Here is a 21,354-nt window from a genome sequence, read left to right on the forward strand (position 1 = left end):
ATATATATATATATATATATATATATATATATATATATATATATACAGGGAATGTACTCAGACACATAAAATTAAAATCGGAACACACTACAGAGGTGCTTAGCTTGAAGGCACATGACTCAGTAGCTTTGGATGTATTTTTAAAATAATGCAAGCACTGTAATTACTATATTTTTATCACCCAAAGGCACCTCACTTACATTAGCAGCCATTCTCCAATCCTTCATTTCAGTCCTTTGGCAACTATGAACTTATTTGTCTTGTGAATTTATCTGTTCTGGGCATTTTACATAAATTAAATTATTCAACTTGTGGTTGTGATTGTTGCTTTTCAGTTGCTCTGATAAAACACTACGACCAAGACAACTTATAGAAGTGCTTACTTTGGCCTTCAAGTCCCAGAGGGTTGGAGTCAATGATTGACAGAGCCGAGGTGCTGGCTGTAGTTAGCTGAGGGATCACATTTTGAACAGCAGTCACAACACACTGAAAGACTGATCTAGCAATGATGGGAGTCTTTACTTCCCAAGTGTTTGAATTAACGGTGAGTGCCACCACACCCAGCAACATTTAATTGTGAGCGATTTGAGATTTAATAAATGTTTTAAATCGTTATATTGGTTTATAAATAACCATAAAGTAAGAGAAAGGTAGCTACTGTTTCTGTCTGTCACTGGAGGATAGCTTCTCCAGTGTAGGAGGGGCAGCGGATGCTAATTCTTACTATATTTTGTGCACTTCAAGTGCAGTGGAGGAGTGAATGCCATGGCCCTTGTATGGAGGTCAGAGTATAACCGACAGAAGTCAGTTTTCCCTTCTACAGTGTGGGTCACAGGGATCATACTCAAGTTGTCAGACTTGGTGGTAAGTGTTCCCACTTGTTGAACCAGCTTACTGGCCCTAGTACTTTGATTTTTTGTTGTTGTTGTTGTTTGTGTTTTTGTTTTGAGACAGGGTCTCATCATATTGCCCAGGTCATCCTCAAGCTTGTGGGCTCAAGCTTGCCTCTGTCTTCTGCATAGCTGGAACTACAAGTATATGCCAAGGCACCTGGACTTTTTCAGTGCTTATTAAGACAGAAGCATATTATTATTGTGTGAAATAATAACAATAATAATAATAGATGTGAGAGGATGTGGTGTATTTATAGCTTTGACGACAGGGTCAGAACCCATCCTCTAGTGTCATATTCTCTCCAGCAAGGCCACAATTCCTAAGCCTCCCCAAACAGTGCTGCCAACTGGAAACCAGGTATCCAAATGCTCGGGACTGTGAGGTGATCTCATTCTTTGCTGTATAGTTTCTCTCTTTACCCTTTTGTTCCCAAGGTTTATCTTTGCTGGTGCACATGAAGTGCGTTACCCTTTTCTAACTGGATAATCCTCAACTGTGCTTATGAACCACACTTTCAGCCATTTATCAGTTATTAGGCATTTCAATTGCTTCCCATTTGAAGCTACTATAAATAACGCTGCTTTCAACATTCATGTAGAAGAACGTACCTGCCTATGTTTTCAGTTCCCTTGGGAATAATCTTCGGAGTAAAATTGCTGAACCATATGGTAAGAATCTGTTTAATTTCTTGAAAAATTGCCAAGCTGTTTCCCATTTTCCATTCCCACCAACGATTTAATTTTATTCACCTAGCCATCAAACTCCGTATGAGCAGTAACCAAGGTCTTGTACTCTACTGTAGTCCCAGAACCTGGCATAGTGCCTAATGCATGTGGCTGTCTATGAATATTTGCACATGAATAAAAACTCAATTTTTTTTTTCAAAATTTCCCTTCTTCTGTGACTCCTCTCATGAAAAAAACCTTCCATCTCTCCAGATTTTTTTTCTATTAAGACAGTATTATAACTAAAACCCTCCAACACGTCTACAGATGGCTGCGTTGCAATTGCTAAACCAAGAGAACCGTAACACTGGTGGACCGGCTCTCCTGCAGGCTAGAGGAGTGAGCGCGCTCTATCTGACAGTGGAGGAGAGCAAGGATTTCTCAAGCGCTTGCAGTCAGCCAGAGGTTTGCTATCTTAGGCAAGTATTCTTGGCTCTCCGGCTCCCTCTCCTGGCCGTGATGTCAACAGCGCCAACACGGATTTTTCAGGGAAAAGAGCGAAGTGCCTCCCACAGGGAAAAGGAGTAACATATGGGACACATCCTTAACAAAGGCAGCCAGGAGAGATTGCAGATGAAAGGACCTTCGTTTCCTAGAGGCTCTGGGCGGGGACTGGCCTCCCCCTCCCCAGACTTGGCACTGGAGTGGGCTGATGACTTCCAGCTCCGGACAGTTAAAGAGAGCATCACATAAAAACTCCACTTTGATCCTCAGACACTGGATGGACATGTGACACGGACAGAACCAAAACTTTAAACATGACCAACTTTTCTCAATGTGAAATGGTTTGTATCTCTTACAAAATGACATATAAATGGAAATAAATTCTCTGTCTCTCTCTGATGCCTTACGTAAGACATACAGGACTGTATACATATAACTTGCATAGTTACAAATTGCTAAGAGTAGAGGCCTAAGTGACCAGCTGTGCGTAAGTGTTTGTAGAATTACCTGTGTTCGGTAGAATTTTCCTTCAAGGATGACCATTCCCTGTTGCTAAAAATTGTCACATTACATACCAAAGGGGGTCTTACAAATGTGATGAAGGTTAGATTCTGAAACCGGAAGATAATCCTGGATTCTCTCGATGGCCTGCTGTCCTCACTCGAGTCATCAAGGGAGAGAACTGCTCATGCCAGATCAGAGCAGATATCACAGAAAAGAGTGGAAAGGGTTAAAGGATGCCCACAATTGCTGGAAGAAGAGAGCGAATGATCGAGAATATGGACAAAGAACAGCTCCTAACGACAAATGACAAAGAAATGAGGGCCACGATCCAAAAATCCCAGACACCAACCTGCCTGAGTGGGACTCGGCCTCAGCGCCGGATCCAGGCAAGCGGTCAGCCTCAGTGACAGCAGACCCCAGCCTGGTGATGAGCTGAGTGGCTGTGCCACACTAATGGCGGGCACTATGAATACTTGCCCTATTATGCCTCTTGTGTTATGCATTGTGGACACAACAGAATGTTACTGAATATGTGTTGAAGTACAGGATTAGGTGGTTCTGAAACACAACGATCCCTAGAATGTCATCTAAAACTATACTTTCCCAGAGTCCGTTCGCCTCCCCAGCCAACATATTTTTTATGGACATATGGGAATTGTCTAGTAATTGTCTAGTGGCCATTACTAGGTGTTTTTAAAGGATCTTATCTAAGAATAATTCCGTTTTCTGAGTAGCTAGCATCTCTGAGACTTCAAATGTAATCACTTTTTACAAGTAAATCGACAGTTGTTTTATCAACTCTTTTCAACTACCTTACCAGTTTGATAGAGGGAAATGTCTTTTCATTACCTATCTTTCTGCATATGTGCATGTATATATGTAGACATGAGTGTTCATGTGAGTACAAGCGCACACACACACATATGGACATACGGACATATGCCAGGAAGCAACCTCAGTTCCTCAGCTGCTGACCACCTGGCACTGGGTCTCTCACTGGTTTAGAATTCGAGGAGAAGAAGGAGAAGCTGAGTAGCTAATGACGCTCAGAGATCTGCCTCTCTCCCCTGGCCCAACGCTGCTATTACAAGCACACAGCATGACAAGTTTGTCACATGGGTTCTGAGGATCTAACTCAATCTTCATGCTCCTTCAGTAAGCACCTTACCAAATGAGCAATTTCCCCTGTTCCTAATTCCCTATCGTAATACAGTTCACTCAGTGCAGCTCACATGACCTATAGGAGCCACATTAACAAAAGCCAGTGGCAGTTACTGTCTTCACACAAATTCGTGTTTGAAAAGTTCAAGAACACAAACAATGCCAATCAGCGTTCATATGCCTCAGAAGTACAAAGACTTCTAAGGCAAATGTCACATATTTTTAGCGTGTAAACACATAAAACCAGTACCAGTGGGTTACTTTTTAACGTGACTTTATTGGTATAATGACTGTATTTTGGAATTTGCATTTCTTGAACAAGGAGATCAAACTCCCACATAGCGTTACTGCAAGCACACTGCAGTCCCTCTGCTTCCTGATTGTTTAGGACATCTCAAGTCTCACTGCCCCAAGCAGCATCTCTAAATTTTCATATGGAGAAAATTGGATTTTTACATATACTCTAGAATATAATAACATCTGGATCCGGGTCATGGACCACTTACTTTTTCTGTGTTCTTTCAGCTAGCCTTGCAATCTCTATAGCTGCCTTTCTTGCTTCAAAATCTTCCCTTTTCACGATTTCTCCCGTCCCTCGGTAGCCTAGCTCCACCAGCTGGCGAGCCAGGGTTTCATCCTGAGGAACAAACCAACAAGCAGATGTGTGGGTGAATTGTCTTCAATGCAGACAAAACAATTGCTTAAACTAAGTATCCTCCTTAAAAAGGGGGACAAGAGCTATTGCATAGGCAAAACTAGCCTCCTGACAGTACAATTAGACACACGTGGTCCTCTCTTTTAACCACAGATATGAGATGAAAAGAGAACAACACCAACCACCAAATTTTCTCCAAGGGATCAGAGGACAAAGAAGTTTTGTGTTTTTAAACGATTTATGCGAACAGCAGTAGACAATTAACAGCGTATCTTTAAAGCAATGTAATTAGGGACAATGGTGTGTGTAAAAGAATGGCTTTGAGAATCAATTACACACAAAGAGAATGGGGCTGCTTTTAGAGAGGCCCGGGCTGCAGACTGACTTAAGTCAATTAGCGGATGACACAAAATGCTGTAACTTCAAATGCAAGTTATAAAGAGGAGTAGATGGATTTCCTACTGAACTGTGGAGATATTGTTCCCATATAATGATGCTACCAATAAGAGCAGCAAAGTAGACACCCAAGAAGATAGCCACAAAATTGCTGAAGTTGACTGACACAAATTTCCCCACAGTCCTTGAAGCCAGCCATACTCCAGTTATTTTAAAAATCGTACCATAAACATTGTTATGCCATACTCGAAAAAAATAGTTCTTATTCTCCCATGGCTTAAAGAGGTATTGTTTTACATGATGTTACCAATACAAACTATTGAATAAGATATTTAGTTATCAACAATTACATTAAAATACATGGCAAACATTTAAAATACAATGAAAACAGCATATGTTATGATGCAGACAACAGTAATGAGGAGAGGACTAACAATTAAAAACATGAAAAATACTAGATTACTGATCTGTACGGCCCACCAAATGACTTACAAGCTAACCCCGTTACTTCACTAAGCACTAAAAGCAAACCCCACGCTCCGTGGGACTGTATGCACGCACTTATCAAGCCGTGGCAGCGCAAAGCTCCAGGCGCAGGCGCATCAAGGCTTCGCCCTGATGCTGCACTTGACAGATTTCCCTCCTGCTCTGGTTAGTGCACGTGAACCACAAAGCTGAGCAAATGCTTCCACCTAGTGGAATTAATCTTTAATAGAGAGCAATACAGATTTAAGGTTTTCTTTCAAAACTAATTTGAGCAAAAACTCCCTGAATCCACTTCTAAAACGAGTTTGTAGATAAGAATCTGTTCATCAAGACAGGAAGCCTCACGCATATCAGAGTATGTGAGAATGCTTACTGCAGGGGCTCAGGATGCTCTATTTTTATTTATTTCATATCTTCTGTTGATATCACATTGTTTATTGCTAGGAAATGAACTGCTTTTAGCTCAACCCTTATTTCCTTGTTAAACTCTTTGTTGTTGTTGTTGTTCTAATAAAGTTTTAGCCAATTTTCTTGCATTTTCAGCATAATCATATTCGGGTTCCTTCTAACTACGCCATTTTCTTTACATTGCAACACTGCACTGTGTTGGCTAGGCTGCAGTCATCAGGTTTCTCACATGAGTATCAATTGGATCTTTAAACTCTGAGAATTAAATAGCCTATAAATGTTTCAAAATAGTCTATCAAATTATCAGGATAGGCTTAGAATTTATTCAATGCTTTTTCTGTACATATAGGAATCAATTTTTTCTTTTTTAATTTTGACCTATTAATGCTTCAACTTGGCTAATATACACTTTAACAATTCTACATCACGTATACATTGGTCATAATTGCCTCTCACTCCCTCCCACTCCTTCTGGATGCCCCACAATGTCCTCCTCCTCCCTGCACACCCTCTCCTTTCGTCTTTCCATGACTCCCTGAGTCCCGTTAGTGCTCCCTGCTAGATTACTGACCTCTCTTACTGGTTTGATCTTGTCCAAGTAACCGGAACTGAGTGACTTTGTGAGCATAGCAGCCATGTCATGCACAGACACCACAGCCCCCACACCAGTCCAAGCACCCTTTCTGGCCAAAGTTGAGAACAGCACTAACTTATAGGTGAAAACAATATTTAGAAAGAAGTCTGACAACATTGCCAGTTAGCGCTACTGAAGTAGTTCTCTTGTGGGGGCTGTGACCCCTGAGCCCTGGGATTTTGACCCAGCTTTCAAAAACAGACATGAGATTCCTCCTGCTTAGCAGGCCTCAGATCTAATCAGACAGCAGTTGGTCACTCTAAGTATTTAGGCACATGCTTCTGTGTTGCCTAGCAACCTATGATGTCATCATGTGTCGCAGGCCAGGTGGTCACACCTGGAAGGTGTGGTTACCTTGCTCCTGAAAGGGAACAACTTGCCCCGTTGTCTTCCTCTTGGTCTCTCTTGGCCCCTCTTGCCCTCTTGGTCTCCTGCCCTCTCCCCTTTCTCTGTCCTCTTTCTCCCCCTATCATGCCCTGCTCTCCCTTCTCTCTCCCCATCTCCATCTAATAAACCTCTTTCATATAAAATCCGTTGGGTGCCTCCTCATCGTCATTATTTAATTTCTCCCAACAGTCACTGCTCCCATAGCTTTCACGCCACTGCTGTGCAGCATGTGTTGCCCTGCGAGTGAGTACTGAGTACTCAGGTTTCACCGCAGGAGATAGATACCACCGACAGCGCTCCTTCTCCAGAGCCCTGCAGAGCACCTTCCAGGAACTTCCAGAAGGAAGGAGGCTTTCAGGAAGCTTCAGCTTGACTCTACCTGCCTGCTGCACCACGAGTAGGTAGCACCGTCAGAAAGAGCACCATCTGACCATCTAGTTAAAAGGGTTGCTGGGGAGCCACAGGCCCTCCGGCCAGTGACTGTTAAGGAGGTATCGCAAGCCAGGCACTGAGATTTCCACGGAATAACACGTGTCTTTGAGAGCAAGCACTGTCCACCCATAAAGGGTAGTAGTAGTCATAGCTCTTCTTTTTTTAGTTATATTTTTAACCAGTTTATAAAACACTGGGTCTCCACACGAGTTTTTCAGACATCTTTAGTTTCAGTTAACCTACCATCCTGTCTTCTCTTTACACACCCCTTTGCCCACACCCCTGCTTAAACCTTTAATACCAGTACTGTTTTTTGATGGTTAATTAATATAGAATGATTATATGTATTCATTGTGATGTAAGAGTAATTAGCATATTCCTCACATCACATATTTTTATATCTTAACATATTTCTATACTGTTTTTTTTTCAACTCATAAATAAAATTAGCCTTAGTGTTTGTACTATGTTTTTCTCAATTGATATGAGGACTATCCAAGTCCCATAAAATTTGATGTGGTTTCTGCATGAGGCCAAAGTTGAGTATGATGACACAGGTTAGATGGTAACCGCCTCCTGTACTTGCCTGTACTAACACCTAGTCCATTTGCTAGACTAGGCTGGTCACTACCAGAAGAGGTGGGAAGCTTTGTATGCTTTAAAACTTTAACACTCTGCCTCCAAGATATGCTTGAAACAACCCTGGGGTCTCATCCGTAGAGAGACAAACAAAGAAAAAATTTCAGCAGAGGGCAGGCTACAGCTGTCATGCCCAGGTGTGTAAATAATACCCAGCCTAGCTTTAAAATCTCCCTCATTGGCCCTCTAGATGCAAAAAGGAAAACCACAACCATGAATTGCATATAGCAGCCACTCCCAAAATACAGATGAGCTACTCCACCATCCCAAGTATCCTGTCCACAACACTTCTACTGCTTATCCCAAACATCACTACCACCTGAACTACAAAGATGCCCTGCTACTTGATCTGAGGTGATGGCAATGAGCCGGTTGCAGAGCTTACCCAGTGGCGGTGTCATACAGCAGAGCCAAGCCCACTGTTGCACCTGACCTGAGAGAGAGGCAGCAAGCACACAGCTATACGGAGAGCCCCACACCAAGCTCTACCTGCCAGAGTCATTAGCAGCTGGATCACTCAAAACTACAGGCTATTGCTCGTTGATCACTTCCCCCTGAGGGGGGAGCAGCCTTACCAGGCCACAGTAGAGGACAATGCAGCCACTTTTGATGAGAACTGATAGACTAAGATCAGAAAGAAGAGGAGAACCTCCCCTATCAGTGGACTTGGGGAGTGGCATGCATGCAGAAAGGGGAGGGAGGGTGGGATCGGGAGGGGAGGAGGGAGGGCCTTATGGGGGGATACAAAATGAATAAAGTGTAATTAATAAAAAATTAAAAAAAAGAAAAAAAACTACAGGCTAGCAAGTAAGAAACACGTAAACAATAGAACAAACAGAATATCATTAATAAAATATTTGCAGAAAAATCGTACTCATCAGTAACTACCTTCCAAGTCAATGGACTGAATTATCAAATGAAAATGAATAGGATAAAAGAGAAAAAAAGAATAGAATAGATGCAGAAGTAAAATCCAATTATCTGCTGCCCACAAGAGGCTCACCTCACTTTTAAGGTAACTGAGAGTAAAGGAATGCAAAACTTATTACAAATAGAAACCAAAAGAAAGCAGGAGTAGTTAGATTTATATCAGAAAAAAATATACTTTTAATAAAAATAAAAACACTTGAATATGACAGTTGGCTAGATAGCTTATTGGTAGTGCTTGTCTATCATGGACAAAGCCCTAGCTGTAAAGATGAGCTCTGGAAATCAAACAATGTCATTACCATTACATAATGGTAAAAGTATCATTTTATCAAGCAATGTAACAATCCTATTTATGCACCAAACATTGGTGCACCTAAATTATACAAAACAAACGAAAAGGCTCTGAAATGAAAGACAGATTGTAATACATTGAAAATAGGAGATTCCAATACCCCACTTTCAATAATGAGTGTATTATTCAGAGAAAACCAACAATGAAACTCTGGAGTTGAGTTATACTTCACTCTAACTTATGGACATAAAAGACATACACAAAATATTCTATTAAAGTAATGTGTGGTGACTCACACTTGTAGTCAAGTTAATAACACAACTTGAGGTCACTTAAAACTCAGTCTGATACCCTGCTCTGTTCCCTGCCTGTTTATCTAACGTGCCTTAAAGGGAATAATGCAGTGGCCATTGCTGTGAGATTGTATCTCCTACTAATAGAGTAAGTCACACCCATAAAGTTTAACCAACCAACATGACTGCCCATACATGAGCTCAACAAGAGTAACATGAATGAAGAAAAGCCCACAGGCCTTAACCTTACACACACAAAAAATAAAATAAAATAAAATAAAATAAAATAAAATAAAATAAAATAAAATAAAAAACTTAAAAAAAAGCTGGTAAAGAGAGAGGTGTCCTTCCCCAGGGAAAAACACACTAAATGGTTGTCCAGTACCAAATTATCGGCCTTGAAAACATACATAGAGGTAGCATTAAATTGTCTGAACAGGTTACATTTAGAATACATGCATGCATTAACCATAGTGAGAGGGAAAAGCCATGAATTTGAATTAGGGTGGAGAGGGGTATTTAGGAAGATTTGAAGTGGAGAAAAGGAAGGGAATGATGTTGTAATTAAAAAAAAAAAAAACAAAAAAAACATTTTTCTCCTTAAGATATCCAGCATACAATGTCACATGGTGTCAGGCAGAACATAGCTTCAGGAGCATTAGACACTGGTGAGATGATCACATTGTGTCTTCAGTCAGGAGCCAGTGAGACAAAGGCTGGCGCATCATTCACTTCCACCTTTGTGCCCGATGTCAGACTTGGGGCAGGTGCTGTCACATTGTGGGTAGACCATCTCGACCCAGTCAAACTATAAGCCACAAGAAAACTTCCCTTCTTTAAGCTGTTTCAAGTTCATGGTCACATTCAAAAAAGAATTAGATAATACAGTGCCTTTTAGAAAGGTACCCTCTAACTTGAAGTGGACTTTTGTTTTAAGAAAATTGGGTAGGAAAATAATGTCTTTAACCAAATGTCAACAGAGGTTCAAGTAAAATCCTAATGCAATAAAAAAAAAAAAGGTATACAGCATGATAAATGTAGAAAACAATAATACATTCTACATTTCAAAGTTACTAGGATAATAAATTTGATATGTTGTAATGACAAAAAATATATAAAACTTTGGGATGATGAATGTTCATTAGTTTTTTGATGTTCCATATGAATAACTTTATTTTTATATCATAAAACATAATTTGTCGATATAAAATTAAGGATAAAACTTTCAAACGTAGGGCTGGATGAACTAGCAAATGATAAACCCTTTGTAAGCACCACTCACACCAAGAATAAAACTGCAGAGCTGTCTCCCAACAGCACCTCAGTGTCCCCCCTCTTTAGTCACATCTTTTAAAAGAATTCATTCTTTGAGAATTTTACACACTATAATTACAGCAGATGCTCTCCTGTCCCGAGTACCTCCAAAGTCCTCCCAAGTCCTCCTCCACCTGCCCAACATCACATTCTTTTCCTCTCAAAAAAAAAAAAAAACAAAAAAAAAAAAAAAAACAACAAGGCTTCTGACAAAAGTCAAAAATGCTGTCCACACTGTCTTGGTCATCTGCTCCTGAACCTGGGGTCTGAGCTGGACAGTGGTTGATACACACAGTGTCATTTCAACACCTACTATTTACAAATAGCTTCTCAGCTAGGAGTGGGAACTTTCTCCCCACATACCCTCCTTCATGCTAGGATTTTGGTCAGGCTTGAGCATGTATGTATAGATCATGCTCTCACCGTCTCTGTGAGTTCTGCCCTGCTGCACCTGGAAAACACTTTCTTCTGAGTTATATATCAACTCTGCATCTTGCAATCTTTCTTTTCCCATTCTGCACAGATCCCTGAGCCTTGAGAGGATGGAATTAATAAAGAAACATTCCTTTCAGGGCTGAGCACTCCAAAGTCCTCACCTTCAGGGTGTTCTCTAGTTGAGGGTCTCTGTGTTAATCTTCATCTACTGCAAGAAGCTTCTCTGATGAGGACTGAATGATGCTCTAGTTTATATGTATAGCAATATGTAATGTTCATTTAGCATAAAAAATTTTGGGATATTTATGCTTAAACACCAAGTGATTTAGAAGGCAAAATTATCACCAGATTTTTAAACAGTAATAGTTTTTCTACAGCAAATTGAAATTGCTTATTTCAGATAATCAAAGAAGAAAAATGTGACGATAGGATTTTATATCTAGCATATCTTAAAACTGATTTTTGTCATGTTTTATAGTCCATATCATTCTAATTAGACAGGCCCTAATATTCGTCTGTCTATATTAAATTTCTCAGGTACTAAGGACTTCAAAATAATAATTATGAATATGTTCAGAGTCCTTAAAAAAGATGTGAGTAAGTGTCTTAATCAAGACCATGAAAATACAGTCAAATGAAAGAACAAAACAATTCAAGAAATTACAGTAGAATTTAACAAAGAAATAGAATCAGGAAAAAAAATCCACCTGAAATAAAACTGGAAACGAAAAACTCAGGGAACAAATGAAAAGCTCAGCCTCACTAGCAGAAGAAAAGTCATGCAAGAAGCCGGGCGTGGAAAACAGACTCTGTGAAAAGGCGAGCGATGCTGTTCAGCAGGAAACTACCTCATGCGAGGGTAAACATGGTAAAACGGTTTTCATGAGCTGGAAAACATCCTTGTGCGGACTCTGAGAAGGGATAAATAGGACCCCACAGACAGTGAGACAATGTTTTCTGCATCTCTGGGCAACAACTATATGTTTTACTACATATGTGCTTTATATATAGTTGTTTTATATGATACTAAAGCTATGTATGTATATAGTTTTATATATAAACTCATCATATATAATAAACTCATTATATATAAAGCTACATATATCTACAGTTACACGGATGTATACAGTTATATACATATATCTATATATAGTTATATATAATTACTTTATGTAGATAGTTGCTTTAATATCATTATTCAGCTTTATCTTATTTTTTCATGAAAGTTAAAAAGATAGAAATAATTCCAAACTTAAAAACAAATATCTTTCCCCCAACACTGTTACCGTTCTCTGTTTTGAAGATTTCTAAAGTTCTGACTGATGGAACTTTAGTAATTTCTCACCTATAATCTACATTATAGTTTAGTTTCTGACATTACACTTAGTTTCTTACCTGAAAATCTGTGTCTTAAAACATTTTTTTTAAACCTAAAACTATTAGCCTTAAGTTTGTTAATGTTCCATCTGGGCTACAAAGATGACTTTACCTATTAAGAGATTTATTGGCCACATTTCAGTGTGTGTGTGTGTGTGTGTGTGTGTGTTAGCATTTAAAAGCTTGTATGTGAGCAAACACCCCTTCCCCAGTCCCAAGAGAGCAGCAAGAAGGAATGCAGGAATGTTACAGCGCTTACTGATCCCAAGGGCACCGCGTGGCACTTGGATGTGCTTTCACCTCTGCTGCCTACCATGTGGTTTCTCCTGGTCCCGACAGCCAGACAGGGACCCAGAAACAGCCACGCTATCAAGTACTCTCTGCCTCGACACAACTTCCCTTTCCTTCATCTCCTCCTCCAGGATTAGAGTCTGTTTCCTCCATGAAAGAAAAGGGAAGGCTTGACATGAGATTTCCAGAACACTGATCTCACATCCCTTAAAGCCTCTGCATGCACCACAAGGTGTGGAGGCGGGCGCGAAGGCAGCCTTGATGAGGCTTTGCAATAAAAACAGAAGGAAAGGAGGAAAATGAAGAAAAACCCATCCATGTTCTTCTCCAACAAAAGAGCTACATCTGAGCAGAGGGTCTGGGTCCTTTCCATGCATGGTTCTTGGTTGGTGCATCAGACTCTGAAGGTGTCCCTGGGCACAGACTTATTGGCTATTGGTCTTCTTGTGGCGCTCTTGTCCCCTCTGGGTCCTTCTGTCCCCCCACTCTTCCATAAGACTCCCTGTGCTCTTCCCTAAGTTTGTGAGTCACTTCTTCCTGGAAGTGATGCAGCCAGCACTGATGAGACTTGATAAACTGGGATCAGTTGGTAGGAGAGGAGGGCTCCCCCCTTCTGAGGACTTGGGGACAGGAATGGGGTGGGAGAAGAGGAAGGGAAGGTAGGATTGAGCTGGGACAAGTAAGGGGGCTAGGATCAGGATGTAAGGTAAATAAGTTAAAAAATAAATTTAACTTGGTTGGTTAGAGTCACACCAACATACTTTATGTTATTTGTGGCTATTGCGAAGGGTGTTGTTTCCCTAATTTCTTTCTTGGCCCTTTTGTCTCTTGTATACACAGGAGGGCTTCTGATTTTTTTGAGTTAAATTTGTATCAGCCACTTTGATGAAGGTGTTAATCAGCTGAAGGATTACACTGGTTGAATTTTGGGGGTCACTCATGGATACTATCATATCATCTGTAAACAGTGATACTTTAACTTCTTCCTTTCCGATTTGTATTCCTTTTATCTCCTTTAGTTGACGTATTGCTCTAGATAGGAGTTCAAGAACTTTGTTGAAGAGATATGGAGAGAGTGTGCATCCTTGCCTTGTCCCTGATTTCAGTGGGATTGATTTAAGTTTCTTTCCATTTAGGTTGATGTTGTCTATAGGCTTGCTGTATATTGCCTTCATTATGTGTAAGCATGTGCCTTGTATCCCTGATCTCTCCAAGACTTTAAACATGAATGAGTGTTGGATTTTGTCAAGTGCTTTTTCAGCATCTAAGGAAACGATCATGTGGTTTTTCTCCTTCAGTTTGTTTATATGGTGTATTACATTGATGGTTATCTGTATATTGGACCACCCCTGCATGCCTGGGATGAAGCCTACTTGGTCATGGCAGATGATATCTTTTATGTGTTCTTGGATTTAGTTTGTATTTTATTGAATATTTTTGCATCAATGTTCATAAGAGAGAAGTAGGTCTGAAGCTCTCCTTTTTTGTTGGTCTTTGTGTGGTTTAGGTATCAAGGTGACTGTGGCATCATAGAATGAGTTTGGTAATGTTCCTTTTGTTTCTATTTTGTGGAATAGTTTGAATAGTACTGGCATCAGCTCTTCTTTGAAAGTCTGGTAGAATTCTGCACTGAAACCATCAGGCCCTGGGCTTTTTTTTTTTTGGATGGGAGACTTTTGATAACTGCTTTTTCCTTGGGGGCTATAGGATTGCTTAATTTAGTTACCTGATCTTGGTTTAGGTTTGGTAAATGGAATCTATCAAGAAAATTGTCCATTTGATTTAGATTTTCAAATTTTGTGGCCCATTGGCTTCTGAAGGAAGACCTAATGATTCTTTGGATTTCCTCAGTGTCTGTTGTTATGTCCCCCTTTTCATTTATGATTTTGCTGATTTGGATAGTGTCTCTCTGCCTTTTAGTTAGTTTGGCTAAGGTTTGTTTACATTGTTGATTTTCTGAAAGAACCAGCTCTTGGTTTCATGGATTCTTTAAATTGTTTTATTTGTTTCTAATTTATTAATTTCAGCCCTGAGTTTGATTATTTCCAGCCATCTGCTCCTCTTGGGTGTGTCTGCTTCTTTTCTTTATAGTGCTTTCAGGTGTGCTGTTGAGTTATTTGCATGAGATATCTCAGTCTTCTTTCCGAAGGCACTTAGTGCTATAAATTTTTATCTTAGCACTGCTTTCATTGTGTCCTGCAATAGATATCAGAAGCAGGAGAAGATAGGGAACAGGATAGGAACCTACCACAGATGGCCTCTGAAAGACTTTACTGATCGAGGTATCAAAGCAGAGGCTAAGACTCATAGCCAAACTTTCGGCAGAGTGAAAGGAATCTTATGAAAGGGGGAAGGGAATAGAAAGACCTGGAGGAGACAGGAGCTCCAAAAGGAGACCAACAGAGCCAAAAAAAAGAAAAAAGAAAAAAGAAAAAAAACTGAGCCTGGGGACCCTGAAGAGAATGATACCACAACCAAGGACAATGCATAGAGAGGACCTAAAACCCTGGCTCAGATGTAGCCTATAAACTCTCCAAGTGGGTTCCCTAGTAAGAGGAGCAGAGGCTTTCTCTGGCATGAACTCAGTGGCTGGCTCTTTGATCACCTCCCCCTGGGCGGTGCAGCCTTGCTGGGCCACAGAGGAAGATAATATAGCCAAGGGGAGGAGGACATTCCCTATCAGTGGACTAGAGGAGGGGTGTAGGGGGAAAAGAGGGAGGTAGGGTGGGACTGGAAGGAGATGAGGGAGGGGCTACAGCTGGGATACACACTGAATAAATTTTAATAAATGATAATAGTAAAAAATGTCAATAACAAAAAATTTAAATGAAAAAATACTAATTGTGGCTCCTGATGGTGGAAGTGCACATCTTTAATCCCAGCACTCGGAAGGCAGAGCTAGGCAGATCTCTGTGAGTTCGAGGCCAGCCTGGTATACAGAGCTAGTACCAGGACAGCCAGGGCTACACAAAGAGAAACCCTCTCTCAAACAAACAAATAAATAAATAGATAAATTAATTAATTAATTAATTAAATACATGTGTGTAAACATATATATTTATATACACATGCATACATATATGTACATATACACATATGTATGTACAAATATACATTTCTAGACCCACAGAATATAAGTTCAGAACCGACTCCAAGTCTACTGACTTTTCATGCATGTTTGTGTGCACACAAATGTAACTTTAAAGGTTATCTGTGTAATTAGTGTAAAAGCTTGCTTTGTTGTTGTTACTGTTTTTAGAAACCGTGTTTTGTTAGAAATACCACTTACACTTATTTTAACCGATAATTTCAAAAGGAACAAATTCTGTTCATCTAGAATTATTTTCACACCATGGCACATAACACATTTTTTGAAGGCAAAACATTTTCGTCAAGTAGTCCACGCGTAAGTAAAACTCTAACGCAATTTCGGGAATTTTAAAAACGCGATGCGACTGCCTTGCACAGCGGAGACGAGGGCAGGATCCAAATCCTCCTCAAACCGCTGAGATTGATGCCCACAACAGAATGCTGCTTGCTCTGTTCGTCCTGAAGAGGGAGGTGGCTTCGTGGCCTGCTATGAAAGTCTGGGTCCCAGAGCTGTGGGATGGGCAGTTGGGAGTCTGGGGCTCTTGGGGCTTGCAGAACCCGCCAACTGCGTTTCCCCCGTCTCCGGGTCCTCCCGCTGCCCTGCCCTCAGTGGCACACAGAGACCGGCTCCCATCGGTTTCGCGCCTTCCTTCGTCTTCGCCATTTTACGAGGACCCCGAGTGGTTCAGCCCGCTGTGTGCTGCTGGGGAGACTGGGGAGCCCGAGCAGGAAGCTTCTGGAAGCCAGCGACCCGCCGTCGCCACCAGGGGGCGAGCAAGCCCCGCCGCGCCGGCAGACCCCCACCCCCGCTTACCTCCAGGTAGTACAGGTCGACCGTGGTGATCTGCGAGTCCAGGAAGTCTTCATAGGTGTTGAACTGGGTGACGATGTTGTCTAAGGCCGTCAACCCGTCATCCCGATCCATCGTGGCTTCACCCACCTGAAGAGTCCCTAGCAACGGAACCTGGGGAAGGGGCGGGGCGGGGGCGGAGCAGGGGCGGAGCGGGGCGTGGCAGGGGCGGAGCAGGGGCGGGGCGGGGAGTTCTGAGCCCGCCCTAGTCGGTTCCTGCAGACCAACCCCCGGGAACCCGTCAAGAGCCAGAGATGCAAGTCCTGCCATACAAACTCCCACCCGAGGGCTAAAAACCCCTCTTGTAGCACGTTCCGTCAGAATGTGCCCGCTAAGCGTTTGCAGTAAGTGCCTCGAACGAAGAATATCACAGAAATCTAAGGGAAATAGCCTTTCTGGCCTCTTCAAAATAACACGCGATTTTGTTCGGTTTTATAAATTAACAACTTGAAGGCGAGTTGTTCTTACGTTTGAGAGTGCAAAGAACGGCTTATATACTTCCCAAACGAAGCAGCCTTAATGACAGGGTCTTTAAAAGACCTCCTCTGTCCCTTCTTTTGCCTTATTTTTTTTTTTTTTTTTACTTTTTGTTATTTAAAATTCAGTAAGTTGAAAGTACTTGAAAAATCTTGCCTCCCTGAACATCCCTTTTATATGTCATGGGAACACTGGCATTGATATATACTTCTTTGAGTATTAAAACTGAACTTTTGGGGGACCCACCTGAAACATTTCTTACGACGGCTGAGTTCCTACACTGGAGGCCCAAAAGCTTGATGGGAGCCTGCAATCATCCCACTGTTTGTAGAAATCAAATAAGATCCTGAAATAAATCTTTTCCATCTGTTGTAAAATATCTGTAGACCCAAGTAAAGCCAGGACTGTCTAAGACCATAAATTGCTCAATAAGTAAGATCTTTATTAAAATAAATAGCTACCAACAATTTCTATCGTATAATTATCTAGAAAACTATGGAAATTAAACTCCAAGAATAGAGAAAAAAATCCATGTGACTTAAAACATTATAAAACTGGTAGGGAAGAGAGGCTTCTCTACTGTCGGGTCCAAAAGAAACTCCGGACAAGTGGCAGTCATACCTTTTAGCACCCCAAAGGGCATGCCGGCCCCCAGGTTCCAGCATCCCAAATACCTGTTAGTGCTGACCTGGCTGCGCTCAGCTCTTCTCACCCAGTCCCCTACCCTGAACTTCTCCAGTTTCGCTTTCCACAGCTCCCCATTCCTATAGAACCCTGCCATTTAGGCCATGGGGATCTTCGGGGGTGCTGGGGTTTTCTCTCTCTCTGTCTGTCTCTCTCTCCTACCCCCACCAGAGACATGATGGGTGTGTTGAGCACAAGAGAAAGCTTACAAAAGTTTCTGCCACTGTGGTCCCCAGAATATGAAACTTGCCTTGGTGAGATAATTAATTTGACTTACTACATGCCGGCTCAGTTCTAAGTACCACACAGTCGTTCTAAGTACCACACAGTCGTTCTAAGTACCACACAATCTCAACAACAAGCTCACTAGAAAAATACCACTGGTGTTATCCTCAGAATGGAGGCAGAATGAATTGCAATGACTTGGCCAAAATTTCAGGTGCAAAAACTAACCACAGGAAATAATAATAATAATAATAATAATAATAATAATAATAACAACAACAACAACAACAGTAGTCCTTTTTTCACACACAGTGAGTATATAGATAACACAGATTGCAAGGAGAGGTTAAAACAAGCTATATAAAATTAAATACCAAAGTCTGTTTCTTAGAAAGAAAAATAATAAACTCGAGATAAGGAATATGGATTGAAGCAAAACCTAGAAGCCATAAGGGTCTCTTCCAAACTGTGGAGGCGAGAAACACAGTACTGTGTAGGGTGGAGGGCCAGTTTGACAGTTGTGAGGAGCCAAACTGAAATTGAAAGCGGCATTAAAAGAATACTCAAAAGAGAGCAGCCGTGTCCTTGAACAAGAGACGCTGTGTTGTCTTCAGGTAAGGAACTCACACCGAGCGTACTCCTGGGAGCCTCAGGGACACTCAGTGCATTTCCGTGTCCTGCATGTCTCTGGCATCCTCCCACTCCAAGGTTTTCTCACTTTCTTAAAATGGTAAACCACCTAGGGAATGTCTGAAGTCACGTCACTGTGACGCTCTGATATCACGGACTACTTTTACCTTCCATGTCCTCGTATAATCTGTCAGAGTATGTTTTTAGGGATACTTCATTAAATTGACCATGTGGTCGATAGCTCTGTGGTGAAACGATCCCTCAAGCATATACCTTTAATCATACAGATATTTCCAGCCAATGAGTCTAATACTGTCAATGCTAAATGCTTTTTTGAAAAAGCGGCATCTTTGTTCCTAGTGAAATTTATAAATTTGGCCTATTCTACTCAGAAAGCCTAAAATTACAGTAAGCCTAATAACAGAGTCTTCTAAGTTTTCAGTTTGGGTTCAGAAGCACTTTAGACTTGTGCCTGAGAAACTCCATGAAAGTGTGGCAACCATGAAATGGATAAGATTAAGCAAGTCTCTTTTCTACAGTGAGAACTTTGTTATGACGAAGAAATACTTTATTTTGGAAAGCATAAATTCCTTTCCCAAGTCTGGGGCTTTTAAATATTGAATGCTGGAATTTTGTACCGATCCCAGAAATTCTACTCTCTGCCCAAAGGCAAGGATTATGTATATTCACAACAAACTCCACGAGGTAAGAGAAAGGAAACATATGGAGAGTAAGAAAATGCATGCCCTATCTAGCTTAGTTATTGAATGAAGAAAGGCACATTACAAAGGCCATAGGAGAAAACACGCACAAGCATTTCTTTGAAACAAATGGGCTTTCTTCTACATTCACTAGATAGAGATAAAGTCATTTCAAGTTTAACTCTTATCTTTTTTTCCTTTTTTAAAAGAGGAAAGAAGGTGGGAAGGTGGGAGAAGAGAAGGGAGGGGAGCTGCAATAGGAATGTAAACTGAATAAACAATTAATTCAAATGAATGAATAACTATCTTTTTCTATTTTCGAATACTTAACTTAGTAATATTCTGTGCTGGCTGGGAAAGTATGGAGAATTCAGTTTGGTATGTTGACATGATAGGAAAGGGGTGCTGTGTTAATTATGTTAATAAATGCTAAACACTCTGAGTAAGAACTTGAGGTCCCATTATGATGGACTTAATACATTACCATATTGTAGGAAAGAAAAACATGCTCACTCTAATAAGATAAGCCATTTGTGTCTGATGTTGCCCAACTGCTTACTAAGTGTCTGTGATTGCAGGTGAGGGCTGTTGCTTAATCATGAGCCAATAAGAGCATCTTGTGCTTGGTAATAATGATGACACTGAATGTATTTAAGCTGTTTCTTGTGATGAGGTCACTGGGCTTCCACAGTCTCGTAACTTAACGCATTGAAGGCCACATTCCGCTGCTTCTCAGTCACAGAGCCGTAGCTGATAATATGTCATAATTCATGAACTTTCCATTCTTCTTCAATTGCTGACAATGTGAAATAGAGTCCAAAAAAAAAAAGACAACAGGAGATGGATTTGTTCCCAGGTTTGAAACTGAGCAACGTCAGCAGCTGATAGTAAAAATCCAGTGTACTATGTGCTATGTGGCGAGTCTCCCACATTTAGCATACCACAGTTGCCTGTGGTTCTTTGTCTAGGCATGGAGTCCAGTGACATCTCTCTCTTGTATTGTAACGTTGTCTCTTGGTGTTGTCTTTATTCCGGGCTCGTTTAGGCAGCCATATTGTTTAGGTGTTCTGAGTGAAGCTTTCCTGTTATTTCTAGGAAACACGATCTCATGGCAGACCTCCTTGTCCCCTGGCTCTTAGAAGCTTTCTGCCCCTTTTCAAAATGTTCCTCTGTGCAGTAGGTGCTTGGGTTGTGTTGTAGCTATGTGTACTGGAACTGGACACCCCCTGACCAATTCTGGACTTCTCTAATGGTCTCTTGCAAAGAGAACTTTCTTTGGTGAGGGTTAGGAACTGTCCCCGTCGGTGGGTATAATGATAAGTGTTTAGAATGCAGGTAGAAATTGTGCTGGTTTAGTAAAGTGGTGCTATCAGGTTGTTTCCTAAGGCCATGACTTCACTAGCCCTGCTTAGGTGGCTAGGTTTCCAGTACCAAGCATGATTTCCCTCCTTTTTAGCAGGCCTTACATCCAATTAGATAGCTATTGGTTATCGCCAGGCAACTGTTACACCTTTAGGGCTGTCTTGTGGTTTGTAGGTGACACATATGGGTAGAACTATTGGTTTCTATTGACCTCCCTTGGCAGGTTGCACAGTACCATCCAGGACAATGAAAGTTAGTCTTTGGGCTGGAGAGAGAGCTCTGTAGTTAAGAGCACTGGATTCTCTTCCAGAGTATCCAGGTGTGACCCTCAGCATCCACAGGTAAATTCACAGATGTCTGTTAACTCCAATTCCAGGGGGTCTGATGCCTTCTTCTTGGCTCTGTGGTCAACAGATATGCAAGTGATACACAGACATACATGCAGACAAAATATCCATACACATAAAATGATAAAATTTTAAAAAGGAAGGAAGGAAGGGAGGAAGGGAGGGAGGGAGGGAGGAGAAAGAAAGAAAGAGAAAGAAAGGAAGGAAGGAAGGAAGGAAGAAAGAAAGAAAGAAAGAAAGAAAGAAAGAAAGAAAGAAAGAAAGAAAGAAAGAAAGAAAGAAAGAAAGAAA

The 21,354-nt window shown here is 41.1% G+C and overlaps 1 protein-coding gene across 2 annotated transcripts in view; it reads right to left on the minus strand.

Moving 5' to 3' along the window:
* The window catches only part of Cfap299 (cilia and flagella associated protein 299), a 555,552-nt gene extending 538,817 nt beyond the window's left edge, over nucleotides 1–16,735 (minus strand). For both annotated transcript variants that reach the window (XM_055594487.1, XM_055594486.1), the window contains exons 1-2: nucleotides 16,602–16,735; nucleotides 4,235–4,365 (exon numbers count right to left, since the gene is read on the minus strand). In XM_055594487.1, the coding sequence (XP_055450462.1) occupies nucleotides 4,235–4,365; nucleotides 16,602–16,712 (242 nt within the window). In that variant the 5' untranslated portion in view covers nucleotides 16,713–16,735. The remainder of the gene's footprint in view (nucleotides 1–4,234; nucleotides 4,366–16,601) is intronic.
* Between the last annotated feature and the right edge of the window lie 4,619 nt (nucleotides 16,736–21,354).

Source organism: Psammomys obesus, unplaced genomic scaffold, assembly GCF_907164565.1.
Source record: "Psammomys obesus unplaced genomic scaffold, mPsaObe1.curated_primary_1811, whole genome shotgun sequence".
Classification (NCBI taxonomy): domain Eukaryota; kingdom Metazoa; phylum Chordata; class Mammalia; order Rodentia; family Muridae; genus Psammomys; species Psammomys obesus.